We start from the raw sequence: 27345 nt of genomic DNA on the forward strand, positions 1-27345 counted from the left end.
GTCATCACTCAAATTCATGCACGGATTAACTGCACAGCATGTGTGTAAGACCAATAAAAGTATGAAGAAATCACAAATAAATCTCTCAATCAAGTGGCTGTTTCTTTAGTATTATACACAACATTATATTATTATTCAAAATAAATAAATATGTATTATTATTATTATAATTTTAAATTATTATTGCCCCTGGTTCAGTAAGGAACATCACCGTTTTCAAAAATTCACGTTTTTGTAGTTTACACCAAAACAATAACGGTAACGGTTTTAAAAACGTGCATTGTTTTAAAGCCCCTAAAATGCATAAAAGTGTTCTGTTTTTAGTTGAAACCGGTGTCGTGTAAACGGCTCCTAAAAAAGCATGCTATTAACATGACTGCATCTCTGTAAATTCCCCTCATTGTGATTTAACCATGTATGCTGTTCCACATTACAGAGCGACTGCTCTTGTTTTCTTTGCCATTGTGCTGTGGTGTTAACGTTATCTTTTTGCTTGGAAACCATCTCACTCACTAAAGCTCTAGATTGACAGGAGGGATCTGGTTGTTTTGTCTGGCAAGCCTCCAGCAACTTACTAAGGACATAATGTGCTAAAGTCTTATGCAATGCGGCTTCGTTGCAAGTAACTCTACATGGTGAAGTCAAATGAAGTATAATACTGTATCCTTGTGTTTAATCAAAGACCTGTTACATATTGTCTGAAAACCAAAAAGACATGCCACATCTAAGGGCTTTGACATCTTAAGCTGGATTTCCACAAATGCTATTTGATTATATCTGATTACAATGGTCAGGTCCTAATGCGTTATGGATTAAATTAAAGCAAGCCGTGATGGAGAGCAAATGAAAGTAGGATCAGTGCTCTGCATTAGAGTGTTGAGGGACAAATTAAGCCTAGATCAGCATCCTGTCATGTGATAGGCCAAAGAGCAGCTACCAAACCAACACACTTCTTGGCACAGGCAAATAAAAAGCCCCATAATGCCAGCACTGTATCCACGCTTGCCAGAGAGCATCCCTGCAGCTGTGCCAGGCATATACTGAGCCAAAATAGCCTGTCATAACAAGAGATCATCTCCCCTAGAGACTGCCAGCAGAATCCAGCGTTCTGTTCAAACGCAAAACACAACTGCCTCAAATCAATCAGACAGGGGGAAAACATATTAGGATTTATTTTTTTTACAAATTGTTCAATGAGTAAGTTATTACGTTTTCATACACACTGAAACATACAACATTGGCATAGTGACAGTAGTAAACCGTAATTTTTTTACATATTAATAACTTTTAGATATACAAATGGGTATGAATCCTCATTTATCAATATTAAAATAACACAAATATACTGTATGTATTGAATCTGACTTTATTAAAGGGTTAGTTCACCTAAAAATGGAAATTCTCTCTTTAATTACTAACCCCAATGTCGTTCAACACCCGTAAGATCTCGGAACACAAATGAAGACATTTTTGTTGAAAGCCGATGCTCAGAAAGGCCTTCATTGACACAAATGTCATTTCCTCTCTCAAGACCCATAAAGGCACTAAAGCCGTCGTATCAAAGTCCATCTCACTACAGTGGTTCTACAATCATTTTATGAAGCGACGAAAATTGTTTTCGTGCAGAAAAATACTAAATAACAACTTATATAGTGATGGGCCGATTTCAAAACAAAGTTTCGAATGGTTATGAATCAGCGTATCGATTCATGATTCGGATTGCGTGTCAAACTGCCAAACTGCTGAAATCACGTGATTCGATACACTGATTCATAACTGTTTGAAACTTTGTTTTGAAATCGGCTCATCACTATATAAGTCGTTATTTTGGGTTTTTTCGCAACTACTGCTTCACTTTTGCGGGAACCGATCACAGACTGGCTTATCTACCTGACTCGCTATTAGTGGGTTTAAAGCGATGGGTCATTGCCTGTTGATCATGCCTCTTGTGGTTTGATTGGTTGAACGACTATACAATTGCGTACAGATTCATTTGAATTATGCTCGTTTATCATGCTTCTTGTGGTCTGATTGGTTGAAGGACTATCCAATTGCGTACAGAGTCGTTTGAATTAGGGATGTTAACCGATGACCGTTTGACCGATGGTTGAACATATCAACATTAACCGATCAAAGTTGTCGGTGGTCAGTTAAAAAACAAAGTGATTTTTTAAAATGTGGCTATTATAGACAGTGGACTAAACGCTACTACAGTTAGCCATCTCATTCCAAAATCTTTTTGTGTGAAGTGAACAAATCCCTCACACTTAATTTTTCATAACTCGCCTGTTTTACTAAATAAACCAATAAAATCATTTGGCACGAGGTCACAGTGTTTGGGTTTGCGCACTCACAAGGTTTGCAAAAAGTAAACAGTCTCAAACACTCGAGGTTAGAGCCAGAGCAGACGACAGTATGAAGCGTGCATTCTGCATAAGATGGGCTTACATTTGGGAATATATTACACCTACATTTCAGTGGTAACAGATAAGGTGTTGATCATCATCTTTCTTTATTATTGTTAGCATTACCTCAAACTAAAGCGGCGTCTCTTTGGAGCTGTCATTTTCTTAAACGAGCCGCGGCAATGTTTCAAATGAGCTATAACGCTAGACAAATGCCTTTATTTTCAAAGCGATCACCTTGTACCCAAACCATTTCGAAACCAAGGAGCCATTTTTCCTCCGACTAAAAACAAGCTCCTCGTTGCCGCGTTTGTGGGACTCATGTTTCGCGCTGTAGGGGATTTAAAAAAAGTGACGTGAGTGGAAGGGAGGCAGCGGCGCCGAGACAGTGTATGTGAGAGTGGGAGGCAGAGCGGCAGAGAGATGCGACAGAGTGGCGAAATTGCATGCGCGGCTCACGGCTGTTATTTCAAATAGCGCAGCATATTTTAAACTAACCGGTTAACCAGTTTCAAATGGCTAATGATGCTCGGTGGTTGGTCAAGTTTCGCCATCCCTAGTTTGAATTATGCTCGTTTATCATGCTTCTTGTGGTCTGATTGGTTGAAGGACTATCCAATTGCATACAGAGTCATTTGAATTAAGCTTTTTTTTATCACGCCTCTTGTGCAGTAGAAAATACATAGCAGATTTCCCAGCAGTGTTGCCAAGTTTGAGGTTTTCCCGTGGAATTGGGCTACTTGCCACAGGCTGTTTTTCTTGTCCGCGGGTTTATGTGACCCCAATTATATTATATTTAGCCCCAGAAATGCTAATTTTAGCAGGGAATCCTGAGAATTTCTTCTTTTTTTTTACCAGGGAACATACTGATGATTTTCTAGTATTGAATTGTGTTGAGCTACATTACATTGATTCATTATATGTACATTTGCTCACGTCTAATAAAGCACATGCAAGAACGGCATCTCTTTCAAGTCGAAGTTTGTTGCAAGGCTCTCACCATCTCGAAAATGCCACATCGATACTGATCCTTTTTTGATTTCTCATTTTGTTCCAAAGTCTGCTTGCCATGGTGCATAATGTTTTTAGCGAAACTACAACAGTGTGCCATGAGAAGTTACGCAGTTGTCCACATCTGTTGGCATGGCTTCTATAGCATTAAAAGCGGAAACCAAGGGTAACGCAGATATGATGCCGATGTCTTCCTCACACGTCCCGGTTCCTTGGATAAAATTATGGTGCAACTTTCTCGGATTCACAAATAGTTGGAAACATTTCTGATATTGTAAGTACTCAACTGAACAAAATACATAACATGTTGGTTTTTGAATATTTTACTTCAAAAATGTTACATATTGCACCTTTAAGGACGCGATATACATTTGCGTTTGAGCTCTGCAATTTGGCACTAGTAAAGTCAAGTCACAAATATGAAGCCCCTTCACACTAAAAGTGAAATTAATAAGTAGAATGTAATGTCTTTTGTACTTCATTTACCAAAAATAATATATATATAACTTCAAAAGGTAAGTTACCCGGTTGCCTTAATTTTTTATTGCAACAAAAGAGATTTTAATAAATATAAATAAATATAAATATGTTATCTGAACCCCATTAATTATATAAGTTGATTTGACAAATGATAAAAAGTTGTGATTACAAATCATGAAAAACATTTTACAGTGTTATGCTAAGAGTTAAGCAAACCCGATTTGAGCAGGAAGAGCGTCCAGACACATCTGTAAAAATATGATTGGAATCGCATTTCAAACCACCTCCAAATGTGGTTTGAATCAGATTTTAAATCAGAATTATTATTTTTTTCAGACTGGAAAAAGTGTAGATATGCAAAACATTTATTTGATTTTTGCAGGGAGTCTGAACATAGCCTTCAGGTGATGATACACAGGACAACTTTTTGAACAATGTTGCCGTCATCGGCAACCAGGTGAGACACAGGGTATGTAGATCCAGATAGAAGTACCCAGATAGAAATGTGTTACCCATTTTAAATGGGTAGCGCCCAAGCAATATCGCTCAAACACATTGCACAGCAACATTGCTCAAAAAAGTTGCCTTGAGTATTATCACCTTTAGTCTTGTTTTCAGAGAAATGTAACTTTAGTGAGATTTGCTTACAACATGGGAGGCGTGGTTGGATGGATTTTATTTTTTAAATAAAGTTTTTTACCCCACTGGCAATTATTTCTATTTTCTATTTTTTCTACTGTTATTTACATAGATTCTCTTAAAACAAGTCTTGTAAGGATGTTTAGATATTTATATTGTATCCCTACCACAGCTAAAAAATATTATGCACATTTTTGGCTTGAGATGTGCTAGTAATTACACTAATACAGATTATAATATCTCTATAAATTCAGCAAGGCCTCACATTGACCGTTCTGAGTAAAAGCATAAAATTCTTTCAAACATTTAGCTGTGCATGTCCATATCATCAGGGTGAACCGGGGGGTTTCAGCTGACAGTCATTGTGATTCTATGTGGTCTGAACTGGTTTTACATGGAGCAGAGGAAACAGATGTGTTTTTCTGCAAAGATCAAGAGACAGATTGGGTTTTCACAGAACAAACCCAAAGTCTTAAACAACTGGTGCAAAGAGGCAAAAAGCTACTATATTCAATGATATTGATTCTCTATGGGAAAATAGTCTTTTGAAGTGCTTTCTGTTCAGCTATTTCCTTTGGTTTCCGTAAGTGCTGGCGGATTACTTTATAAAAATCAATAATTGCAGGTCCATTTTTCTGGACACTAATATTTCACGGCATGGCGGTGTACGATGTCACCCTTGTACTCATGATTGAGTTGCCATGTTGAGCCTGGAAAAGTTACTAGGTGAAGTTCCTCCATCCCAACCCCGTCATTAAAACGAGTGCATAGCTGGCTCGCTAGCTCATCCTTAACAACTGGGAAAATATTTACCCATCTCAACCCAGTGAAAGACGACCGTTTCGTAGTTTGCTTTCTTGCCCATTGTTGACAAAGTTGGCGAAGAAGTTTTCACATTGGAGGGGCTGGAAAACGTCTCTCTAGCTCAGAATTCTTGGAGTATATTCGACAGTAGAGCAACCAGTAACCCCTGCTTTTAATTTGCGCAAAGAAACATCTGTGTTCACACCAGTTTTGGTATAGCAGTCTGGCAGTGAAGTGCGATCAGCAGTGCATAATGAGCTTGTGAAATCTCATCATGTGCCTCACACACTAAAAAAGTAGTCTCACTCATTACGCTAGAGTCTTCTGCACTTGGTCTTGCTCAAAACTTGCTCACAGTTTTATGCCTAGTAATTCTATTTCTCTATCTATTCTGTTATCATTGACCAGTTGTCAACTACAGTATTCATAAGTGAAGTAACGTATGTATTGATCGTTTGGATTATACTCACTTTTCTTTCACGTTCTCATTTTTATATAATACTCACTTTTCTTTCTTTTCATATATATATTTCTCACTTATAAATGAAAGACTGTTTATATATATATATATATATATATATATATATATATATATATATATATATATATATATATACACTCACCTAGAGGATTATTAGGAACACCTGTTCAATTTCTCATTAATGCAATGGGAAAGAAATGTGATTTAAGCAATTTTGAGCATGGCTTGGTTGTTGGTGCCAGACGGGCCAGTCTGAGTATTTCACAATCTGCTACTGGGATTTTCACGCATAACCATTTCTAGGGTTTATAAAGAATGGTGTGAAAAGGGAAAAGCATTGGCATATGCGGCAGTCCTGTGGGTGAAAATGCCTTGTTGATGCTAGAGATCAGAGGAGAATGGGAGAATTCAAGCTGATATAAGAGCAGCTTTGACTGAAATAACCACTCGTTACAACTGAGGTATGCAGCAAAGCATTTGTGACGCCACAACACGCCCACAACCTTGAGACGGGTGGGCTACAACAGCAGAAGACCCCACCGGGTACCACTCATCTCCACTACAAATAGGAAAAAGGAGCTACAATTTGCACAAGCTCACCAAAATTGGACAGTTGAAGACTGGAAAAATGTTGCCTGGTCTGATGAGTCTCGATTTCTGTTGAGACATTCAGATGGTAGAGTCAGAATTTGACGTAAACAGAATGAGAACATTGATCCATCATGCCTTGATACCACTGTGCTGCTGGTGGTGGTGGTGTAATGGTGTGGGGGATGTTTTCTTGGCACACTTTAGGCCCCTTAGTGCCAACTGGGCATTGTTTAAATGACACGGCCTACCTGAGCATTGTTTCTGACCATGTCCATCCCTTTATGACTACCATGTTACCATCCTCTGATGGCTACTTCCAGCACGATAATGCACCATGTCACAAAGCTCGAATCATTTCAAATTTGTTTCTTGAACATGACAATGAGTTCACTGTACTAAAATGGCCCCCACAGTCACCAGATCTCAACCCAATAGAGCATCTTTGGGATGTGATGGAACGGGAGCTTCGTGCCCTGGATGTGCATTCCACAAATCTCCATCAACTGCAAGATGCTATCCTATCAATATGGGCCAACATTTCTAAAGAATGCTTTCAGCACTTTGTTGAATCAATGCCATCCAAAGTGTCGGGTGCAGTGGTGTAAAGCACGCCACCACTGGACTCTAGAGCAGTGGAGACTTGTTCTCTGGAGTGACCAATCAAGGCAATCCAATGGATGAGTTTGGGTTTAGAGGTTGTCAGGAGATCGGTACTTGCCTGACTGCATTGTGCCCAGTGCACAAAGCAAGGTCCATATAAACAAGTTATGAGCAAGTTTGATGTGGAGGAACTTGACTGGCCTGCACAGAGTCCTGACCTCAATCCAATAGAAAACCTTTGTGATGAATTAGAGAGGAGACTGTGAGCCAGACCTTCTCATCCAACATCAGTGCCTGACCCTTACAAATGCACTTCTAGAAGAATAGTAAAAAATTCCCACACTCTTAAACCTTGCAAAAGCCTTCCCAGAGGAGTCCCTGCAAAGGGTGGACCAAGTCTTTATTAAACCCTACTGATCAAGAATGGGAGACATCAATGTTTGGCAATAAAGTGTATATTGCAGTCTAATGATAATTTCTGTAATGCAATCATGAATCATTTATACATATTAATTATTAGAGGTAATGATATTAATTTTATTTTTAAGACACTGAATAAATAATTACACAGATGATAATGATTATTACTACTACTACCAATACATGTATAGTTTCTTCATATATCAGTCATAAAAAGGCTACTTCTGTACTTGAGTAATTGTATCTCATCATTCATTCTGCTATCAGAGTGTTTGAGCCTCGAGCGGCATCAATCTGAAGTGCATGCGGCACTTTCACTGGAACGTGAGGATATGGAGTCAATCCTGGGAGTGTTTGACAAGGCCTGTCTTGCTTATATTTCAGGGTCCTCTGTGTGAGTTGTGCTGTTTTGTGGGAGGGGATTTTCCACAGACAGTCCTGGCACGCTTGCCAAAACCACAAGACTCCAAGAGCTTCTCAGCCTGGTGGTCAGAGAAAGAGAGCTGCCATGGTAAATTAAGACAGGGGCCCACAAACACGAGCTAAAATAAAACAAGTCTGGGTCACATTCAAGCTCATCTCGGTGGTGAAAAACGCACAGTCAGGCCAAATCTACTGATACCCATCCAACTGAGCAGGGACCTAAACAGGCTCTCCTTGTGGTAGTGGCTGTTAGTGGTACAGTTTAGGGAGGTGGGGATTCACGCTGCCAAGGGGAAAAGGGCTAAGAGGTCATGCAAGCCCCTGCTGACTGGGAACCGTGGGGAGTATGTCACAACCAGCCTGGGAGGTTAAGCAGGGAAACACAACACCTGACCTTGGGAGCACTCTCTCTGTTACACTATACCCTCTGTGAGCCTTCTATCAGGCGGCCCGCTGCACAGTTAGCACGCATATCTCCCGTTCGGGTTCCACGGGGCTCTGCCGCTTTGACAGGTCGGGGCAAGCTGGACTGTGATAAGACGGCAGTGTAAAGTAATTCATGGGCCCTAAACCAACTGGCTCATCTGTCACAAGTAACTCTATCCACTATACCAAACAAGCTGTAGTATGTGTATTTATGACATCCCATTAATCATAGTTGTCTTGTCTTTTCAAAAAGAACAACTGCTCTCTTTGCACAAATACTAATCACTATCGATTTCCAAGAAGAGCCTTTTTGTAAACCTCTTTGTTAAGGCATATTTTTTATTTTCTTCATGCTTTGTTTTTTGTCAGCAATGACTATATAAATATATGTTCTGACACTGATTTAATTTGCTTACTTTTGTTTGCCCATAAAATAGATGTTACATAGGATTCAGTGCCATTTGACTATTTTGGAATGATTCATAATTATTTTCATAAATATGCTGCTTGAATGTAGACAAAATAATAGCTACACCAAAAATGTACTCTACCATTCAAATGTTTGTTTTTTAAAGAAATTAATACTTTATTTAGAAAAAGAAATTACAGAAATGTATATATATATATATATATATATATATAATATATATACAATATTATTGACTATTTTTGATCAAATAAATACATTTTTATGATCGAATCGATGCATCATGATATATTTTTATACCCCTCTTGATAAACTATGTCCTAGGTTCAAGCACAGAGTGGCAAACCAGAGCCAAACGCTAATGTGGCAGTAGCTGAAGCCTTGACACTTTGACCACAGAGTGTTGGGTTAAATCCCAACTGGGACGCAGCTGTGAAATCCTTGCATACGCCGTCTCACCACTCTCAGAAAACAAAACCAAGAAACTGTGCTGCTTAACAGACTCCAGGAGCTGGAAGGTTTGTGCAAGGGTTCTGCCAATGAGCATATTCATCTGGAGTGCTCCATATCATGAAATAACTATCACTGTCAGTGAGCATTAAACTATAGCTTATCATTGATCACAAAGGATTAAGTGTGATCACCATGCAGGCTGAGGGCTGTTCTTGGAGCTTTAGCTTTTTGCACCCACCGATATAATCTCTTAGTCTCGCTTTTCCCACATTGGCCAAATTTGGTCTATTCTGAGATTTGGCAGATGTGCATCCATAACCACAGCTTATAATTGCATGTGAGTTTATGATTATCATCATTTTCAATGAAACCGAAACAGTGTATGTGAAGAGAGGGTCCTGTGGTCAAGCTGAACACTATTATATGCACTCGGTCTGTGAAGGAAAGTGTGTGAGACATTTTATGATGGAGATAGTCAAGCAGAAAGAAACTAATAAAGTGAAGCAATAGTAGTGTGGTTTATGTCAGAGGTCAATAACATTTGACTTTTAATATTGTATAAAAGCAAAATGAGTTGCAATGAGCAGAATTTCAAATTATCAAAGGGAAGCTATTATGCAAAATTCAATTTTTGAATATAAATGTGTGTTGGACACAACCATAGTATAATGGTAAAAATCCACCCACTCTTATTTTTATCCCCATATAATCATAAGCAGTGTCTCAGAACAAGCTGTTTGCAGTTTCCTGACAAATAGACATCACATTTCACAGGCCCCGCCCCCTTATGCTTGAACATGCTCGTGTGTCATGTTCACTTGTTTGTTCATTTGAGATCGTATTTTCACTCACTTCAGCGATGATAAAGACCCATTCATTTCCACACCGTATGGAGCGATCTCCTCACTGTCTCACTGTTTCCTTTTTTCATGATCCATATAACCCTTATCCGGTCATAATTGTAATATGTTGTTAGCTGGACAATTGAGCTTATGTACTATCGAGTTGTTCATGAGAACAGTTTGTGTTTTGTGATCGCTGTAACTCTAATCTTGTCATAATTGTAATATCTCGTTAGCTGGACTATTGTGGTTGTGTACTTTCGAGTTGTCATGAGAACGGTTCATATTTTTGTGATGGATATTCACTTTTTCATTGAATATTTGACCTGGATTAGTAACATGCAGATTCTGCCATAGTCGTTGCTTGGGTTACACATGTGTGGGGCGGAGCTATCAAAATAAGGCCGAGACCCTTTTTGGGGGTAGAGGCATGTTTGAAATAACAACAACGGTTACCAGAAAGCATGTCAGGCTTGTCAGGCTAAGTGGGGCCTTATTAAGAACAGATTTCTTACTTGAATGCTATTGTTAAAGCGCTACCACCAACCAGAGCAACGAAGGTGAAACAGAGCTTGTTGATAGATTAAACATTCACTGTATCCGGTCAGCTAAACTCCGATCTTCCCTTTTTAAAGAATGACTTCAGTGCCGTTCTTTGTTCTTTTCTCAGAGAAAAGCTTAACTCCAAGTCTTCCAGAATTGCAGTCAAAGCTGAACTAGAAGCACGCAAACGCAACTCGGGCGTCGTCATTATGGCCCGCCCGCCGACTCTATACACGATGTGAGTGGTTCGTCCAGAGTGACGGGAATACAGCTCAGAAGGGTATTGAGAGTTCATAGACGACACTTGCGGGCAGATTCAATTTGCTGCCGCTAGGGTGCGTCTAGATTTCTAGGCTAGGCCCCACCCACACGGAGACGCATTTAGCTGTTTACTAGGGTGACCACCCGTCCCACGTAGCACATGCACGCATGTACAGCGTTTGAAGCCGAATTCATGCGTCCCGCAAATCGAGACCGCGTCACGCATAATCAATGCGTGCTCAAAAGAAGTTGGTCACTATATCCTCGAGCCCCAGGCAGCCAAATGAACATTACTTGACAGTTCAGCACGCTACTGTTGCCACACCCACCCCTCAGTTGAACTGCTGTTGTCAACTTTTTCGATGTTGTCATGACAGCGCATGCAAGTGCATACTAGACACCCTGGGCACTTTTTAGATGCGCACTTTCCAATTTGAAAAATGGAGTCTGAGGCACAGCAATAATCAATTAAAAAGAGATGGAGTGGGTACAAGAAAGACTGGGAAAATTTATATTTGTGAAATTGCTGAAAGGTGTTGCGGGGGATACCGAGAGAGCTTTTTGTGACCTTTGCAAAATGTCTTTCTCAATTGGACATGGAGAGGAATACGATGTCAAAGGACACAGACTCAGACTTTACTAACATGCAAGTTCACCATCCTTCCTCCCCGTTTTTTTCTGTGAACCTATGAAGTTGTGAGTTAAGACTTTTTTTTAAATGTTTCTGTGTTGTTGAGCAACTACAATTTCTGTTAATCCTATAATTTTATATTATAATTAATTTAAAGTGAATAAATTGTAATGAAAAATAAATAAAATAAAATAGCTAAAGTAAATCATTTGTGGAAGTGCATCAATTTCCTTTCTTAAACCCCTGGAGCCGTGTGGATTACTTTTATATGCACTTTTTTGGCCTTTGACATTTTAGGCTGCCATTTACTGCCATTATAATACTTGGAAGACCCAAGTCATTTTTTATATACAACTGATTGTATTCGTATGAAAGAAGAAAGTCATAAACACCTTGGATGGCTTGAGGGGGAGTAAATAATGGGGTAATTTTCATTTTTTGGGGAACTATCCCTTTAATGATTTTTTGTGAAAACCTCAAAATCGACCAAAATCAACATTTTTCACTTGTTTTGTCTGTAGCTCGAAATTATCCTGTGCACATTCCCACTCCTTTTGCTAGCACGGGCCACATATATACATTAATATATTTTGAATATTTCAGTGACATTATTTAAAGAAAATAACTGATCAAACTCAAATTGATCAAAGATTTTTGTTTTTACAATATTCAGATGTTTATAACAATAGATGTTTATAAGAAAATAAAAATAAAATAAAAAAATAAATTATATATATATACAGTAAGAAAAATAAGTATTTGAACATCCTGCTATTTTGCAAGTTCTCCCACTTAGAAATCATTGAGGGGTCTGAAATTGTCATCGTAGGTGCATGTCCACTGTGAGAGACATAATCTAAAAAAAAAATCCATATGATTTTTTAACTATTTACTTGTATGATACAGCTGCAAATAAGTATTTGAACACCTGTCTATCAGCTATAGAATTCTGACCCTTAAAGACCTGTTAGTCTACCTTTAAAATGTCCACCTCTACTCCTAAATTAGATGTTTGAGGTGGCCAAGACCAAAGACCTGTCCAAAGACACTAGAGACAAAATTGTACACCTCCACAAGGCTGGAAACAGGGAAATTGCCAAGCAGCTTGGTGAAAAAAGGTCTACTGTTGGAGCAATCATTAGAAAAATGGAAGAAGTTAAACATGACTGTCAATCTCCCTCGGACTGGGGCTCCATGTAAGATCTCACCTCGGGGGGTCTCAATGATCCTAAGAAAGGTGAGAAATCAGCCCAGAACTACACGGGAGGAGCTGGTCAATGACCTGAAAAGATCTGGGACCACTGTTTCCAAGGTTACTGTTGGTAATACACTAAGACATCATGGTTTGAAATCATGCATGGCACGGAAGTTTCCCCTGCTTAAGTCCAGGCCCGTCTTAAGTTTGCCAATGACCATTTGGATGATCCAGAGGAGTAATGGTAGAAAGTCATGTGGTCAGATGAGACCAGAATATAACTTTTTGGTCACAATTCCACTAAACGTGTTTGGAGGAAGAAGAATGATGAGTATCATCCCAAGAACACCATCCCTGCTGTGAAACATGGGGGTGGTAGCATCATACTTTGGGGGGGTTTTTCTGCACATGGGACAGGGCGACTGTAATGTATTAAGGAGAGGATGACCGGGGCCATGTATTGTGAGATTTTGGGGAACAACCTCCTTCCCTCAGTTAGAGCATTGAAGATGGGTCGAGGCTGGGTCTTCCAACATGACAATGACCCGAAATAAAACAGCCAGGATAACCAAAGAGTGGCTCTGTAAGAAGCATATTAAGGTTCTGGCGTGGCCTAGCCAGTCTCCAGATCTAAACCCAATAGAGAATCTTTGGAGGGAGCTCAAACTCGAGAGGCCAGAAATCTGACTGATCTAGAGAAGATCTGTGTGGAGGAGTGGGCCAAAATCCCTCCTGCAGTGTGTGCAAACCTGGTGAAAAACTACAGGAAACGTTTGATACATATGTATACATATTCATATTGGGAGTCATTTTTTTTTTTTTTAAAGAAATGAATACTTTTTTTTCAGCAAGGATATAAATTAATCAAAAGTGACTGCACAAACATTTATAATGCTCTTCAACAGGGCTATTCAAATCTTACCCTGGAGGGCCAATGCGGTGCAGAGTTTAGCTCCAACCCGAATCAAACACACCTGAGCGTGCTAATCAATGTCTTCAGGATCATTAGAAAATCACAGATGGGTGTGTTTGATCAGGGTTGGAGCTAAACTCTGCAGCGCATTGGCCCTCCAGGGTAAGATTTGAATAGCCCTGCTCTACAATATTACATTTGAAATAAATCCTGTTCTTTATATACTTTATATTAATAAAAAAAATCCTAAAAAAAAATATTTCCACAAAAATATTACATTTTTTAAACATTGATAATAATAATAAATGTTTCCTGAGCCATAAATAACCATATTAGAATGATTTTTGAAGGGGCGTGTGACACTGAAGACTGAAGTAATGACTGCTTAAAATTCAGAATTTGACGTCAAAGGAATAAATGACATTTTAAAAAATACATTATTAATATATACTTTTAATAATACTTTTGAAAAAGCAACAGCCACTTTTTTTAATGTTATAAAGAACTCTGAAGGGCAGTGGCAAATAATTAACAAAAAATGCCTCATATTGTGTCCGAATATGTAAAAATTTGATGTAAATATGTTTTTTGCTAGTTACAATTGACTTATTGGTATGCAGCTTCAAAACCCACGCCGATCTCTGCTCAAGAGCTCAAGTACAGCCACAAGTCCCTTTAGGATCAGCCTGGAGAGGTTGAGAGACATTTCTGCAGATCATGAGGGGTTTTGAAAGCGGGGCATTAATGATTACCCCTCACTGTGATTTGTTGGATGGAATGTGGGTGGGTGAATGAGCTCCTTCGAGAATACTTCAGTTTTACATGCGTGCCGAGACAAATCTCCACACCTCTAGAATCATACGTTCTTTGCTTGGCATTATAGCAATTAGACTGTAATCACCATAATGAACAGAATAACTATTATCTAAGTGCCAACTTTGACTCCCTGACTTGCTTCTGGGAACCGATAAAAATCTCACAACTTTCTGAATCTCACAACTTTGTCGCAAACATGTTTTGTAAATATATAAGGGCATTGGACAATTAGGGAAAAATCATTATGGTGAAGAAAGATAAGCACACACAGGAAGAACGGAGAACATAAAGGTTTAGAGAGAGTATCCAATATCACTGCTATAAAAAAAAAAGAGTAAAAAATGACATTCTGTACAGAATGATTATCCTTTGAATGTACATAGAAAATTGTTATTTTATTAGATTATCAATCTTAATGACAAAATAATCTTTTTGATGGTTCATTTATATTAATAAAAGAAATTAACTACAATAAACGTCTCATGTACCAACTTAATGTCTTTTTAGCCTGCAGTCACTAAATGCACTGTGTCAAACCACACTTACTGAGAGCAGACAGCACAGAATGAGTCATACTCATTTACACAGGACGTGCTCTAGATGGGGAAGTTATGCAGGGGTCTCACAGCACATTTGTGTATAATGACATGGGTATTAAAATAAAACGTAATCATGGTTCATAATCCAAACTGCTTAAAAAACATACTAAATGATAATCATTATAATTCAGCGACGGACAAGGGAGTCCTTTTTAGAACCTACATTTTTGGTCTGTACTGTAGCCTACTGTGCGTTCATGCTACAAGGCAAAATACAGATATTTTCTTAAAGCTAAAGCATTCTTGGTGTTTTTGTCATAATGCAATTGGCTGTTTACAGTTCAAAATCAAAAAGCGGAAACGGTATGTTAATAGAGAAAGGTGTCAAAATAACATACATGCTTTGAATTCCTTATATATAGCTTTGCAGTGTTCTACGCAGTCTGGATGGGTCATCGTCCGTGAGGCAACACTTAAGAGACTTATTATAATAGAGATGCTCAGAGACTCTGTGGCCATGGAAGTGATTGGAACATCTTAATTCAATCATTTGGAGGGGTGTCCTAATACTTTTGGCAATATAGTGTATATAAAACAGTATATAAGCTGCATTTATTTGGTTATAATTACAATAAATCAGATATTGTGAAATATTATGTGTGTGTGTGTGTGTGGGGGAGGGGGGGGGGGGTGGTAATCCCTACGTTATGGGGACAAAATGTCCCCACAAAGATGGCAATATCCAAAATCCTTGTCCTTGTGGGGACATTTTGAGGTCCCCATGAGGAAAACATCTTATAAATCAGATCACAGAAAGTGATTACTAATAATACATCTTATAAATCACACAGAAAGAGTTTTTTTGAGAAAGTAAAAATGCTTTTGAAAATGAGAAAGTAGGTTTAGGGGCAGGGGCAGTGTAGGGGGATAGGATGTACAGTTTGTACAGTATGAAATCCATTACGCCTATGGAAAGTCCCCATAAAACATGGAAACACGACGTGTGTGTGTGTGTGTGTGTGTGTGTGTGTGTGTGTGTGTGTGTGTGTGTGTGTGTGTGTGTGTGTGTGTGTGTGTGTGTGTGTGTGTGTGTGTGTGTGTGTGTGTGTACAACACTGTTTCAAAATGTTAGAATATATTAAATACAATGTAATTAAGAATGATTTTTTTATGCAAAACATATTGCAGAAGCCATTACTTTAGTGTCAAGACAAATATCAATTAATATGACAAACAACAAATGACAAACAAATCTAAAGAGAACATATAGCAAGGCAAAGGCATTACATGCAAAAGAGGATGCTCATAGACCGCAACACTTTACATACAAACCTCAATGATGATGACAGTCGTCAAACAATTCTTATGTTTAGAAGGAGGAAGTAACAGAAGAATCATTTTAATAATCTTTTTTGACCACTGATATGTGCCATGGATATTACTTTTTGAGTTTATTGGCTGTTTAGGACATTTTGTTTTTAGTTAACAAACAAATTCAACTTGGATAAAGTAGTGTTACAGAGAAAAGATATTAAGACTCAGACTGCCTTGAGATTTTACAGTGAGGTGCGATGCTCTGTAAACATGAACAACACCAGCAAAGACATGCTGAAAACTGGGTCAGTGAATCAGAGCTGATTAACTATATGACAAAAGTATATGACTTTTGATTGACAGTGGCCACTTTTCTTGAACATTACAGTATCTCTTTGGTTAGCAATAACGTGACTCATAACTGGTAACTAGCACACCATGCGTTCAGTCACATGATGACTGAACACACACACAAATAGCTGCTTTCTCACTGACTGTACATCTCACTCCCGCCACTTGTCAAAGACAAGTTCAGACCTGCCGATGTGATGAGACGACAACACGCCAAGGACTTAAACACCCAGCATCCGAGTTTTAAGCGGGTTGGCGCATTCGTATATAGGGAAAGCCCAGTAAATGTGGTCTGCTTTTTATTTAGCGTGGAAATATGATTATGTGTTGCAAAAGCAGGTTCAATAAGAGCTGTGGTTGCATGTTAAAAGCATATCAGAATATCAACATGTCATGTCATTTCGGTAAGGTTCATAAGTCTTCCTCTGGATGCGTTTCCACCACAGACGTGGGGTCAAATGAGGCAAGATCTGCTGGGAGAAAGAGTTTTGACTGTCTTAATGTAAGAAGGTTGCCATCTGGTGGCGAACATTGGAAGTGAACATGCAATGAAAGGAGTCCCATGATAGCTAACTAGGGATAGTTCACCCAAAAATTTGAAATCATTTACTCATTCTCATGCCACTCAAAACTCAAAAGACTTTGGTTGATATTCGAAACACATTGTAAAAGGAATTCAAATGCATTTAGCAGTTTAATCCAAGAGATATGGTTGCTTTATGTAATGGACAGACTTAATTTAGGCTTTTATCTTAAAAATAAAGTTTCCAAAAAGGTTTTTTTTCTTTTCAGTGATGTCATAGAAGAACCTTTTTTTCACCAATTAAACTTTCAATGAGCAGTCTGAATCTGAGGAACTTTTTTCAACTATATATATATATATATATATACATATATAAATTGTCCATGGATGTTTAAGGTCTTCATGATACCAATAATGCCAATAAAGAACCTTTATTTTCATGAATGATGAATAAACAATGATTGAAACATACATTGAGTTATATGCTGTATATGTTGATCATTGTTTAGATGTAAATAAATGCCTAAATAAAATATTTTTCTCATATAAAGTGATCACATCTCTTCAAAAGACTAAGATTCAACTGCTCAATTCATATGGATTCATTTTACAAAGCCTTTAATGACATGCTTGGATCTTTTAAGTTTTGGTTATGGACTTTAGAACGACATGAGGGTGAGTAGTACATGATGACAGACTTTAATTTTTGAGTGAACTATCCCTTTAAGTACACAAAAATTGTCTGTTTTAAAATGATTAGCTTTTAATACTGAACTAATGTAAAATGTTATGTTATCATCGCAACTTGTAATAATCGGCCGGAATATTTTCTCATGCACGATGCACATGGTAGCACTCATAAAAATGAAACATTAGGGGGAAAAAACAATATACAAACTTTATGTTACCATCCTTGACTTGAAGTGTTTGTATTGGCTTGCATAATGCTAGTAATGGTTATAATGATAATAGCTCGCCCATTCTCATAACTCACACGGCTGAAGAAGCCCCCGCCCAGGCTTGGCTCGTCTAACATTCCTCTATCTTTTCAGATGTATCAAACCATGTCAGCATGTTTGTCAAACACTCGGCTTCAATCCACACCCATTTTCCTTTTCAATTTTTGTATATTGTTTAATGAGTAATTGGCTTGAAGTTATGTAACCGTTCTCTGTCCTGCACTGGTGGTCAGAAGAGTGGAATAGCAAGTTAGTCGAGGAATTGCGGTTTGACATCTCTGTAGCATAGATGGTCACATTATTCATGACCTATTTTTTTGTCTCACACCACTTAATTATGCTATGTAAATGTATGATAACACTTTAGTTTAAGGTCCAATTCTCACTATTAACTAGTTGCTTATTAGCATGCATATTACTGGTTGTTTATTAGTTGGCTATAGGCACATAAAGGCACAATATGTAAGATTTTTTGATTAAAATATCCAAAAACAATTAAAACATTATTATATATTTTGTTGACTTGTGTACTTACATTATCCCAAATGTTTCCAAAAATGTTTAAATCCAGAGAAATAGGCAGTTTTAACCAGGACACAGACCGTGTCTGTGCGTTGCCTATCAATGACATCATACCTGTTACCCTTGATTTTTTTTGACGCTTTAATATATTATGTTTTATTAGACAGATGAGCAACTGTTTAGATACATTCAAGGAGGCCTACTGTAGCCTACGTGTGGGGCCATTTTGACAGAAAGAGCGACAAAGTTTGCTACATGGTACTACAAGCTCCTGACTGGTGGAAAGCGAATGAAAGGTGGTTCCCGAGGCTGGCCACGAGGTGTTATCTCTGTATTGCCGGGGCATCAGTGCCATCTGAAGCCTTGTTTGAGGCTTTTTGTAGTGTGGTTTTGGTCAAGTTTACTCAAGTAAACCTTGTCACGTATGTTCTTCTCACCGCTGTTTCCTGATGGTTAATAGAACAAATCCTCCTCGTCGTCCTGTCATTTCAAAGAACAGCACAATGGCGAGCACGCATTCACAACTCCCCAAACGGAGAAGGCGCACACAGTCAGCGGAAGCTCGTGCTACGGAGCCATACTGAAATATAAATGCTTAAGAGGGTGTTTCCTGCTGCTGGTCAAACTGTCAACAGACTGCTCTCCAGACTAACCTAACATATACAGACATGTTAACATGCAGACTAACCTAACATACACAGACATGTTACTTTAAAAAAATAAAAACCATAAAAAGTGTGGATTAAGGTAGGCCTGCTATTTTTATTTGATGGAAAAAACTATCCGGTTCTTCAAAGCTTCAAATGGATTTAGTGTATTTTCGTTTTGTTTAGTGAAACAAGAACACTTTGTTAGTGCGAAAAAAGTCTCTTTTTAACAGGTCACAGACACTTGCCAATTGTATTTTTTATTAAATTCTAATTTAATATTATAATCTTATCAGTTAACGGTTAATAATCGGATAATGAGCAGTGGTTATTGGTCGGTAAAATGAACCGAATTGAGCATCCCTGTTATCAAGCTATTCCTTTGTTTTAAATAAGAGACCTCTAGGGGCGAAAAATTATATATTGTGGCTTTAATGCCTTATTCTGCATGACTTAAAGGGATAGTTCACTTTGAAATTAAATTTTGATATGTTTTAGCTTACCTCATGGGCATCCGAGATGTAGGAGCATTTGTTTCCCCAGTAGTTTCAATTTTGATCATTTTAGGTCAAACCGTTCTCACATAATGCAGGTCTATGGTCACCACCTCAAAGAGCATACACAGAGAAGTCCAAATTAAACAATCCCCCATCGTAAGTACACACTGATGGCCTAAGACACGAAACGAGCGGTTAGTGTGAGAAAATGAACATATTTATATCGTTTTTACCTCTTGTACACCACTACGTCCGACTGATCCGAGGGCACGCGTGCGTGTTTCCTGTTGTGACATTCGCGCGTTCTGGTCTGCACAAGCGCGGAAAGTGCCGGAAGTGGACCTCTCGCGCGTGTATGTCTCTCATTGTTTACACAGAAATTTGGGAAGTGTTACCTTTCACTGTGAAGATCTAAACATATTTAGACGTACAGGACATCGCAGTGGAAGAAGATTTCGATATATTAACAGACAACGTTGAATTTTTTTCACAACCATATTTATTTGAACCAGAATACACTGATCAAGGATGTGATACAACTTCCGGCACTTTCCGCGCTTGCGCAGACTAAAGCCAGAACGCGCGAATGTCACAGCAGGAAACACGCCCGCCCGCCCTCGTATCAGTCGGACGTAGTGGTGTACAAGAGGTAAAAAGGATATAAATACTGTTCGTTTTCTCACACAAACCGCTCGTTTCGTGTCTTAGGCCATCAGTGTGTACTTACGATGGGGGATTGTTTAATTTGGACTTCTCTGTGTATGCTCTTTGAGGTGGTGACCATAGACCTGCATTATGTGAGGCACAGACAAGAACGGTTTGACCTAAAATGATCAAAATTGAAACTACTGGGGAAACAAATACTCCTACATTTTGGATGCCCATGAGGTAAGCTAAAACATATCAAAATTTAATTTCAAAGTGAACTATCCCTTTAACAATACCTAAATAGATAGGTTGTAGTTAATAGTTATCAATAGTGAAAATTGGACCTTAAACTAAAGTGTTATCAGAAATTTACAGAGCAGAATAAAGCAAGTGGTGTGTCATTAAAAATAATGTGCCCTAGAGAGATGTCAAACAGTAATTTTTTTCAGGCATTCCTTGACTAACTTGCCATTCCACTCTTTCGACCACCCGTGTCTTTATTAACAACTGTTTGTGATCTATGTTTTTGTAAAGCAACGTAAAATAAAAGAAAGAATTACTTGCCCATTGTTTGGTTTTGATCGAAGTTGTGATCCAGACGCTGGGACAAACAGCACTTTTGATTCAGTAAATCTGATGATTCAAGCTGATTATAGCTACACTTTGTGGTTTGGGTTTCGTTCTGGGCAGGTTAAATAGCATTTGGACGTGAATGTGATCCCGTTCCACTTGTAAATTACATTTCAACAATTGAGTTTGTAATGATTATCATTGGCCCTCTCGCGATAACCATTTTATAATCCGTCGACATTATTAAAGGAAACACTCAATGGAGTATCCTAGAAATAACTTATTTTCTGTATATTTGATTGCAGGTGGTTATTTTTTAAGAGCTTCAAAATTATAATATATATATATATATATATATATATATATATATATATATATATATATATATATATATATATATATATAATTGTCTATTAACTAGATTTTATATATATATATATATATATATATATATATATATATATATATATATATATATATATATATATATATATATATATATATAATCTAGTTAATAGTCAATGGGGTAACAGAGAAAGTGAACATTTAAAAACTTCCCAGAAGAATTGGATTTGAAAAAGCCTGTGCATTACAATGTGGTGAGATTCTATGCTTTAGAGTCATTTGTAAAGCTAACTGTGCTGTATTTATGTCCTTTTCAGCACACAACAGTTCTTCCTTTCATCATAATTGAGATGAGAACAACACACCATCGATATCCCAGCAGGTCCTGTGGACTCTTGGCAGTGTGCACCTTTGCTGTGGGATATGTTGCATGGTAAATCTCTCCTTCCAGCACAGTCATTTTTAATATCACACTGGGTTAATTTACAAAGGACTCCCTGTAGGTACGTTGATCAGGGGAAATTGACTTCGCATTGTTCTAGCACAGTGTCAATCAAAAGACAGATTCCATCTGGCCACCTGATATTCGTGACCTCCAAATCATTCCCTTATGTCTTTCTGCACAATAATTAATTTGCCTGAATTCTGGCACTTTCCACGAATCGGGTAAACTTTAGTCTCACATTACGTTGTAAAAGCATTAGAGGCATAAATCCCATGTAAACTATCAGCTAGCATGAAATGAACCCAACAAAGGGCGGTCGCTTTAAACACATGAAATGTCTGATTCCAACTTAAAATGGAGACTTTGGATTGCCCCTTTTTTGAACATTTAATTTTATCAAACCAACAATTGGTTAAAGGGACTGTATGTAAGAAAGGCATTTCAATTAATCATAAAATGGCCCTGATATGTCACTAGACATTAAGAAATCATGTTCATTTCAAATACTTATATCACTGACAGTAGTCCGGCCAGGAAATTGTCATTTAAAAGCTGTTGTTGCAGCCCTCAGCTGATGTTGATGTTGACATGTTGATGTTTTGGCCTGAAGCTCTGCCCTCCACCAATCGACCAATCACAAAGTCAGTAGTGTTTCGGCATACGGGTTACCAGCTCTGCTCTAGTTACCACAGCTGTTTCTGCTGGATCCTGCCGCCTATCTGGCAACCTCGAGTCAGAGGGGAGGGGGAGAGGGGATACACCGCTCTACAGTCATTTGGAAGTGATTGCAGTACCAGTTTTGGCCACAATCTTACATTTAACTAGCTTTAGGCGATATCTGAAACCTGTAACGGATTCACAGAGGCAGGATTCAATTGCAAGTAACTCAGTTTATTGACAGAAGTGTCACAGAAGCCAAAACTCAGAACACAGAAGAAGTCCGGATAGGACGGAGCAGTGAGAGAGACTCTGTTGGCGACACGGGCAGGCTGTGAGCAGCAGTGACTCGGGAGCGCGGTTGAGGTAATCCGGGAAGGGATCCAGCGTTTCACAGAAGGGGGAAACGACAACCAACACGGAGACACAAGGGGAACATCCAACAACGCTCTGACAAAGACAAGAGAGAAACAGAGAGACTAAATAGGGTGAAGGTGATGAGTTGCAGCTGGTGCAGGTGATCAGCCACAGGTGCGTGATGAGCCAATCCCAGGCTCCGCCCTCACCTACATTCAACACGCACCCAAGAGTGAGACAGGGAATCCATGAACCGTGACAGTACCCCTCCCCCTAGGAGCGTCCCCTGACGCTCCCAGCCGACCTTACCTGTTGATTGTAATCATCAATAAGGGAGTGATCCAGAATGTCCCTAGCAGGAACCCAACTTCTCTCCTCCGGACCGTAACCTTCCCAGTCCACCAAGTACTGGAAACCGCGTCCCCTCCGTCTAGAATCCAGAATGCGATTAACCGAATAAGTTGGTTCCCCATCTACGAGTCGCGGCGGTGGGGGAACCGGGACTGGCGGATTAAGGTGGGAGTGAAAAACAGGTTTGATTTTGGATACATGGAAGGCGGGATGAATCCTCCTGTACGCCGGAGGGAGTTTGAGGCGGACTGTCACCGGACTAATGATCTTGGTGACAGTGAACGGGCCGATAAATTTGGGAGCAAGTTTATTAGATACGGAGCGGAGAGGAATGTTCTTAGTAGAAAGCCACACTTTTTGACCGACGACGTAAACGGGAGGCTTAGACCGGTGGCGATCGGCTTTAGCCTTGGTGCGCGCTCCCACCTGGAGCAGAGTCTCACGGGCTCTGGTCCATGTGCGATGACACCTCTGGATAAAGGCGTGAACAGAGGGGACCGCGACCTCGGAATCCAGACTAGGAAAAATAGGTGGCTGGTAACCTACACTACACTCAAATGGCGAAAGGCCCGTAGATGACACTGGTAACGAGTTATGAGCGTACTCAACCATAGAGAGTTGCTGGCTCCAGGATGAAGGATTCTTGGATACCAAACATCGCAACACTCTCTCCAGATCCTGATTGGCTCTCTCGGTCTGACCGTTGCTTTGGGGGTGATAACCCGAAGACAGACTAACCGTGGCTCCTAGTAATTTACAAAACTCCTGCCAAAATTTGGACACAAATTGGGAACCTCTGTCGGAGACCACGTCCATCGGGAGGCCATGTAACCGAAAGACGTGATCTACTACAGATACCGCTGTCTCCTTGGCTGAGGGTAATTTGGGCAAGGGAATGAAATGTGCTGCCTTCGAGAATCGGTCCACGACGGTCAAAACGACCGTCTTGCCCTGGGAGGGCGGGAGGGCGGTAACAAAATCTAGAGCGATGTGGGACCAGGGTCTCGAAGGAACAGACAGCGGCTGAAGTAACCCCTGGGGAGGTTGGTTAGATGTCTTACCAACCGCACAGACCGAGCAAGCCAAAACGAAACTGCGAATGTCGCGAGCCATAAGTGGCCACCAAAATCGTTGCTTTATTAAACTGCAAGTGCGGTTTACCCCTGGATGACAGGCAATGTTGGAGCAGTGACCCCATTTGAGGACCTCGGATCTTAACCCCTCCGGAACGAACAAACAACTCGGTGGGCCGCCGGGCGGGGGCGTTACCCCTTCTAAGGCCACTTTGACCTTCGATTCGATCTCCCATGTGAGTGTAGAGATAACTATCTTCTCTGGCAAAATACACTCGGGAGTAACCGGGCGTTCGGAAGCATCAAAAATACGAGATAAAGAGTCGGGTTTGATGTTTTTAGACCCGGGGCGGTACGAGAGAACAAAGTCAAAACGTCCGAAAAAAAGTGCCCACCGAGCCTGCCTGGAGTTGAGTCTTTTAGCAGATCTAATATATTCAAGGTTCTTATGATCCGTCCATACAATAAAAGGTACCCCCGACCCTTCAAGCCAATGACGCCACTCCTCCAACGCTAACTTGACGGCCAACAACTCTCTGTTACCAATGTCATAATTGCGTTCGGCAGGAGAAAGACGATGGGAGAAAAACGCGCACGGGTGCATCTTGTCATCTGAGGGAGAGCGCTGTGAAAGAACCGCTCCTACCCCCACCTCTGACGCGTCGACCTCTACCACGAACTGACGTGTGGGATCAGGGGCGACTAAGATGGGAGCCGAAACAAAGCGGCTTTTCAGTTTGGCGAATACAGCCTCGGCTGTATCGGACCACCTGAACGTCATTCGGGGAGAGGTCAAGGCAGTCAGAGGTGCGGCTAGTTGGCTGAAATTGCGAATAAAACGCCGATAGAAATTGGCGAACCCCAGAAACCTCTGTAGGGCCTTACGGGAATCTGGACTTGGCCAATCCATCACAGCCTTAACCTTGTCGGGATCCATGCGCATTCCCTCCGATGACACGATGTACCCTAAAAAAGGAACAGACTGTGCATGAAAAGCGCATTTCTCCGCCTTGACAAAAAGCCCATTCTCTAGCAACCTCTGAAGCACTCGTCTGACGTGTCGAACATGTTCCTGGAGAGACGAAGAAAAAATCAAAATGTCATCCAGGTAGACATATATGAATTGGTCGACCATGTCTCTCAACACATCATTGACGAGTGCCTGGAAAACCGCTGGGGAGTTGGAAAGGCCGAAAGGCATGACCAAGTATTCAAAATGCCCCCTGGGGGTGTTAAATGCGGTTTTCCATTCATCCCCCTCCCTGATGCGAACCAAATGATAAGCGTTACGTAAGTCCAACTTCGTGAAGACGGATGCTCCCTGTAACCTCTCGAAAGCTGAAGACATCAACGGCAAAGGATAGGTATTCTTTACCGTGATGTTATTCAGCCCTCGGTAATCGATGCAAGGTCGCAGAGAACCATCCTTCTTCCCCACGAAGAAGAACCCCGCCCCCGCTGGAGAAGAGGAAGGGCGGATGAATTTGGAGGCTAGAGAATCAGAAATATATTTCTCCATGGCCTCCCTCTCTGGAATAGAAAGAGAGTATAGTTTGCCCTTAGGCGGAGACTTACCTGGGAGTAACTCTATAGCACAGTCATAGGGACGATGCGGAGGGAGAGAAGCAGCTCGGGACTTACTGAACACTTCCTTCAGGTCGAGGTACTCCGGAGGCACGTTAGACAGATTCACCGTCTCACTCTGAAAAACAGAACGAGAAACAGACGAACAAGCAGACACCAAACAAGACTCATAACATTTATCACTCCACGCAGACACAGAGTTTTGTCCCCAGTCAACCCTTGGATTGTGTAACTCCAGCCAAGGGTGACCGAGGACAACGGGAGCCAAAGGGGAGTCCAGGATGAGAAATGAAATGCGTTCGGTGTGGTTGCCGGAAGTGATCAGTGTAAGTGGTTCAGTGGTGAATGAAATGTCAGGGAGAACTTGTCCGTTGAGTGCGTTGACAGAGATGGTGTTCTTGAGTGCAATGGTGGGTATGTTAAGTTTGTGAGCAAGGGCAGAGTCAATGAAGTTACCTTCCGCTCCCGAGTCGAGGAGGGCGAGGCTGGAATAATCCTGAGCTGCCCACAGCAATCTCACCGGGAGGAGAGTGGAGGATGAGGTCTTTTCCACGGAGATCCCGCCCGACAGTAGCCTTCCTTTTACCGCCGGGCGTGGTCTTTTACCGGGCAGGAGTCTAGCAGGTGTCCGTTCCCGCCGCAGTACAGGCAAAGACCACGGGATCTCCGTCTCGCCTTCTCCTCCCGGGAGAGCCGAGCTCGACCCACCTGCATGGGCTCCGGGTCGAAGGTGTAGCTGACCGCATCCGTAGCGCTGGCCTGAGGGCATTCGACACTCCCATGCTGAGGCTCCATCCTGGACCTCAGCCGACTCAGACGAGCGTCCACCCTCAAAGCAAGATCAATGAGACCGTCAATCTTCTCCGGAAGGTCGATGGCGAATATCTCCTTCTGGATGCGGTCAGCCAGCCCATGCAGGAACATGTCCCACTGTGCCTCCTCGTTCCACTTGCACTCGGCGGCCAGGGTGCGGAACTCGATGGAATAATCCGAGACCGAGCGGTTACCTTGGCGGAGCTCTGCGAGTTGACGTGCCGCTTCTCTTCCGGTCACCGCTCGGTCAAACACCCTTCTCATCTCTGCCGCCAGCGTCTGGAACGAGGAGCAGCAAGGATGTTGGTTCTCCCACACCGCCGTTCCCCAAAGTGCGGCTCGTCCGGAGAGCAGGGTGAGGACGAATGCCACCTTGGATCTCTCTGTGGTGAAAGTCTGCGGTTGAAGAGCGAAAAACAAGGAACACTTGGTAAGGAAGGCTCTGCAATAATTGCTCTCACCGGCATAATTCTCGGGGGTAGGCAGACGTGGTTCCGGTTGCCGCGATGCAGATGGTGTGTGGGGAATCGGCGGTGGGTCGGGCACAGTGGGACCGACGAGTTGTTGCATCTGTTGGGTCAGCTCGGCCACCCGTGCCACCAAGGTGTGTACCGCCTGTCCTGTGGCAGTTAAGTTCGCCTCCTGCTGGTCCAGTCTCTCGTTGCTGCTGGTCAGTAGGGCGTTGATACTCGCTGAATCCATGGTTGGTCAGAGCGTTCTGTAACGGATTCACAGAGGCAGGATTCAATTGCAAGTAACTCAGTTTATTGACAGAAGTGTCACAGAAGC

At 40.8% G+C, this 27345-nt stretch overlaps 1 protein-coding gene across 1 annotated transcript in view; it reads left to right on the plus strand.

The window, feature by feature from the left end:
- The window catches only part of aig1 (androgen-induced 1 (H. sapiens)), a 63112-nt gene that overhangs the window by 25680 nt on the left and 10087 nt on the right, over positions 1-27345 (plus strand). Inside the window, exon 4 of the mRNA XM_067417891.1 lies at positions 21594-21709. Within this exon, the coding sequence (XP_067273992.1) occupies positions 21594-21709 (116 nt within the window). The remainder of the gene's footprint in view (positions 1-21593; positions 21710-27345) is intronic.

Source organism: Pseudorasbora parva, chromosome 15 (assembly GCF_024679245.1).
Source record: "Pseudorasbora parva isolate DD20220531a chromosome 15, ASM2467924v1, whole genome shotgun sequence".
NCBI lineage: Eukaryota > Metazoa > Chordata > Actinopteri > Cypriniformes > Gobionidae > Pseudorasbora > Pseudorasbora parva.